Consider the following 4,708-nt stretch of genomic DNA (forward strand, 5'->3'; position numbering starts at 1 on the left):
GCTCTCTCTTCCCTTTGAATTTTTACAAATGCTAAATTGAGTGGCACAGACTAATTACAATGGGATTTCCATGCCTCATTCCATATTAAAGGTGTTCTGACTTCCCCATTCCCTTTTGCCTGGAAGAATGTCAGAGGATAATCACTGGTTTTTGTTGTTGGTGTTGTTTTGTTTTGTTTTTGGTTTGCTTGTGCTATGGGCAGATAGAACCATTTCTCCAGGTGCCAATGCTAGTAGTTCTACTAGGGACTGGATTCTGTCTTATGCTTACTTTTTTTTTTTTCCTTCAGTTTGTGTGTGTTTTATTGATCCTGGTGCTCAGGCCTTGCATACTTCTGCAGTGAATATAGGTGCTCCTTCCACCGCTGCTTCTTCGTCTTCAGGTTCTCCTCCTGCTTGTTCAGCCGGTGGCAAAGGGCATGTGTCTTCTTGCGCTGCAGATCCCAGGGCTTATCCTTCTTACTCTTGTAGAATTTCCTGAGGTTCTCTTTCTGAGTCTGGCTGATGACGGTGAGAAAACGAGCAGTGGGTTTGCAAACAGCTGGGATCTTGGACAGTTTGGAAGCCGTGCCACCTGTCACTTTGGCAATGTGCAGCTGGGACAGCTCCACCTTCAGGTCTTCCAACTGTTTAAGCAGCTCCTCCTTTTTGCCGTAAGGGTCTTGAACCTTAAACTTGGCCACATCTGCACTGTCCTCCGCCACCACCGAGGGAAAGAGCTCTCATGCTTACTTTGTATCCCTGCAGTTTTTAATGTCTTGCTCTGCATGGAGTGGATGCCATACATATACTTACTGATTGACTAATGGGTTAATTCTAAGACATAACCATGTTTAACATGAAACTATTATGTGGAACACACAGTCAATTTCAGAATTACAAGGTAAAGTGAAGTAACTGTTATTCTGGAGTACACAACACATATTTCACGACAGAGTGAAGCATACCTGCAAATAATAAAATTATGGCTAGTACTTATGGAGTGCTAAGTAAGCACATATTGCCCATCGCTGTTCTAGATGTCTTACAGTGCGAGGTAGATACTGTTATTATCCCATTTTTATAGGCAAGGAAACCAAAGCACAGCTATTAATTGTTATTTATTTATTTATTTATTTGCACAGCTATTAATTGTAGAATCAGAATTTGAACCAATGAAATTTCATTCTGTACTCAACTACAGCATTAATGCCTTCAGATCATTGGAACATCATGGCTTATAGCAATCAGAAACAGCGGTAAGAGAAGTTTCCAAGAAGTCTGCAGAAGGGTTTGCTGGTAGGTTTGGCAGTGATTAAGCCAAGTGCCAATTTCTGCATGTTCCGCTTGTGAAAAAGACTGTGAGCATCACTCATTTTACCACCGATAAGCACTATAGGACATAGACGCAACATGTTCTAACAATCACCACAGTAGTGGTGACTTCAAATGCAAGGACAACATAAGATACAAATTGATGATGAATATACTTTTAGAGATCTTGTTTCTGTTCATATTAATTAATGTATGAGACATAAGATTTCTGAATATTACATTCATTTTTGTGTAAAAAGCCAGATAATAAATATTTCAGGCCTTATGGACCACATAGTCTCTGTCACAGTTATTCAACTTGGCCATTGCAGTGAAAAAACAGCCATGAGCAATAAGTAAATGTATGGGTAAATGTACGCATTTACCAATAATACCTTATTAACACAAATAGGCAGTGTCTTGGGTTTTTGGTCCATGGCCCTTAGTTTCCTGACTGTTGGTTTAGGTAAATAATTTTTGTCCTGTCAGTTTACGACTGGGATGGTGGTGTCAAATCTATATCTTCCAAATTATTCCCTCTATAATTCTGTTAAGAACCACTGAATAATGAAACTACTTCTTAATTTCTCTGCCAGGCTTTCCTTATTCTTCCTATCCATGAGTTTCTAAAAATGTTAGAGCTCTAAAAGCAATAGCAAGCTCTATGCTTTGCATATTGCTTTATATCCATTCACTTTTAAGGACCCGGGAAAAGCACAAGTACACAATTTTAGTTTCTTGTAATTTAGATGTTTCAGATTTGCTTCCAACCCTTAATTCTCAAATATTCTGGGGCGAAAACATGGTAGCTGAAAGAAGGAAGTGATGGAAGGAGGGAATAAAGGAAGTCAGAAAAAGAGAAGAGAGGGATCAGATGAGGGACTCTGAACTATAAAGAAAAAAAATTTTATGGTATTCTTAAGACTTAGGCTATTCTGATATGGAGCAATTTATGAAATACCTACCATGGATAGCATATAAGTATTACAGCCCTGTCTAATAAACACACACAATTATTGCACTAAGTAGGTGTTACTTGGAACAACAGAACCAACCAGCATGAAATATTTTACAAAACTCACAGAACTAACGCATGGACTTTTTCTTCAAATGCTGCAATTTTAGAATGAAAGTATACAAGGAAATTTTATTTAATTTCTATTTGTATTAAATAACCCCCCCTGCAAATGGAAGTGATAGAACATTGCTCTTGACTACAGAACAGTTGCTATAAACCAGGCAATGGTGAGTCCTCATTTGATCCTTCTGTTTACAGTGATGAGTATGACAGATGCCATGTCCAAGAATTTGATCAAGCTTGAGGGAAAGAAAAGGGATCTCTCTGAAGTGCTAGCTAGGCTGTGGGTATGGTCAGAAGATAGTAAATAGGGGCACCTGCCTTAGTGGTATGGAAAGACTGCTTTTCCTGATCTTGGCCTCTGGGCATGAGAATGAGTCTGTGGGAAACCACACACTGAGAAGAAAGTCAACGTATATTGTATTTAAGGAAATACTTATTTTCCTTAAGATGGATTGAGGTTGTGATTTTCTGAAAATTCTCTGGTAACATTTGCTGAAAATTTCTCTGTGTGTGTTAATACAATGCCTCTCTGCTGAAGAACCAGGAAGAGTGAGAGGGCTACCTGGGCCTAGGGTGGGTGGAGACTAACCTAGAGTACTGAAGCTTCTTCACCCCACCTCACCATCCACCATGGTGGTTATTGGTGGCTAAACGTAGGTTTGGGACTCCATTGCTGCTGGTGTCTTATGGCTTGATCCTACAGGAAAAGAAACTTTTGTGGTCAGGCAGTAGGTTTCTTCTAAAAGGGTGTGTATAGAAGACAGTAATGTGGATGTGCATCCGTGGGATTCATTTGAAAAGAGCTTAACTTTGTTTTATGTTTTTTTTTTTTTTTTAACTTTTCCCACGAACTCTGGAAATAACCATATTTAAAGGTTTTAAAGTTGTTGCCTTATGTTGGACTTGATTTTAATTACCCCCAACTTGTTTGTAAAGTGAGTTTCCCCTGAATCTTGTCGTGTGGGTGGTGCTTGGAATTAAGAGATGCATTATTAAAAGAATCCCTCTGTGGGAACCTGCATAGCAGTGTGGGTATGAAAACCCAGGGAGGTAGGGTGTGGGAGTCTTTGGTGGAGCTGAGACCCATCCCGTGTGGGGGAAGCCATGGGGAGAAGCATCTGCCAACAGAATGGCATATAAGCTGGTGCAAGATCCCAAAACAATTTTCTCAAAATGAAAACAAATATTGCTGTCAAAATCAAAGAATCAACAGCAAGTTTCTGTGCTGATTCACTTGGCTTCTATGTCTTACTCCTACAGATTGCCTGAAATAAAACATTTTAAGAACTCTGGTACCATGAGAAATTATCAGATGCATCTGGCTATAAATGTATTCATCTTACTTCCTTGCATTAAACCTTTTAAGTTGTTCTCAGTAGTTGCTAAGAACAACCACTTAGGCAGTGCATCTTGTACCTGGTGTCTGTGGCAGTGTAGTTCCTCAGTTAGATTTAGATTATGGCTACCCTTGCCTGATTAAAACAGAATGGCATGTAATGACAATGTAAGTATTGGGTTTTCTCCTGTGTGCTCAGGTGGACGATTCAATGGTATTGTTGCTACTACCATTCTTATTCCTTCCATATTTCTCCTTTCTGCTTTAGAAGAAAAGGAGCCACTCTTTGGATGCTTTGTTTCTAGGAATGGGAGTGGGAATGAGCACATGGAGATGGGTGCCATTGGAGTTAAATTAATTAATATTGAGCAGGTGGCATGGGCTTTAAAATCAGATAGACACACTTTGGGATACTAGACAAGACCCTCATTCTTTTTTAACCTCAATTCTTTATCAGTAAAAGAGGGGATAATAATGGAACCTTTTAATTAGGATTGTTGTAAAAATTTATATGAAAAATGCATAAAAACATTTAGGACAATGCCTGGGTCATGGTAAGCACTCAATAAATGCTCTTTACTCAGTAGGTATTTCTTGAATTAATACCCAAATATTAAAGCTGATCAACATAACAATTTGAAAGATCCTATTACCATTTCCAGTGGGAATAATTTGAATTCTGATTTCCTGTATCTGATGCTGGCTAGGAGGTGATAGCTTCTCCTTTGCTCCCGATTAGCATCAATATGAGTGGGCTTTATGTAAATGAGACATTTGCATTCATAGTGACTGGTGGAATGAGTTCTAAATCATGTGGACTGTGTAGCACCTCGTTTTCTTGGTTTTTTTGGTGTTGTGCTAATGCCTGCATCCAATGCACCTGGGTCTTCATGTCTGACTGAGCTGAAGTCATGAAACCAATATGTGAAGTCTCTTTTTAAATTAATGACATACGCTTCCACTTTTTATGTTTTGGGCAAATAAAAGTTTCCAAAGCA

At 39.0% G+C, this 4,708-nt stretch overlaps 1 protein-coding gene across 1 annotated transcript; it reads right to left on the bottom strand.

Moving 5' to 3' along the window:
• Positions 1-302: 302 nt before the first annotated feature.
• Positions 303-1,730, bottom strand: LOC116631662 (60S ribosomal protein L35-like). The gene is made up of 2 exons (XM_032403089.1): positions 1,689-1,730; positions 303-695 (listed from the first exon to the last, which is right to left on the bottom strand). The coding sequence occupies exons 1-2, from the start codon at positions 1,728-1,730 to the stop codon at positions 303-305; spliced, it is 435 nt and encodes a 144-aa protein (XP_032258980.1).
• Positions 1,731-4,708: the final 2,978 nt, after the last annotated feature.

This window comes from Phoca vitulina, unplaced genomic scaffold (genome assembly GCF_004348235.1).
Source record: "Phoca vitulina isolate PV1807 unplaced genomic scaffold, GSC_HSeal_1.0 scaffold1, whole genome shotgun sequence".
Taxonomy (NCBI): domain Eukaryota; kingdom Metazoa; phylum Chordata; class Mammalia; order Carnivora; family Phocidae; genus Phoca; species Phoca vitulina.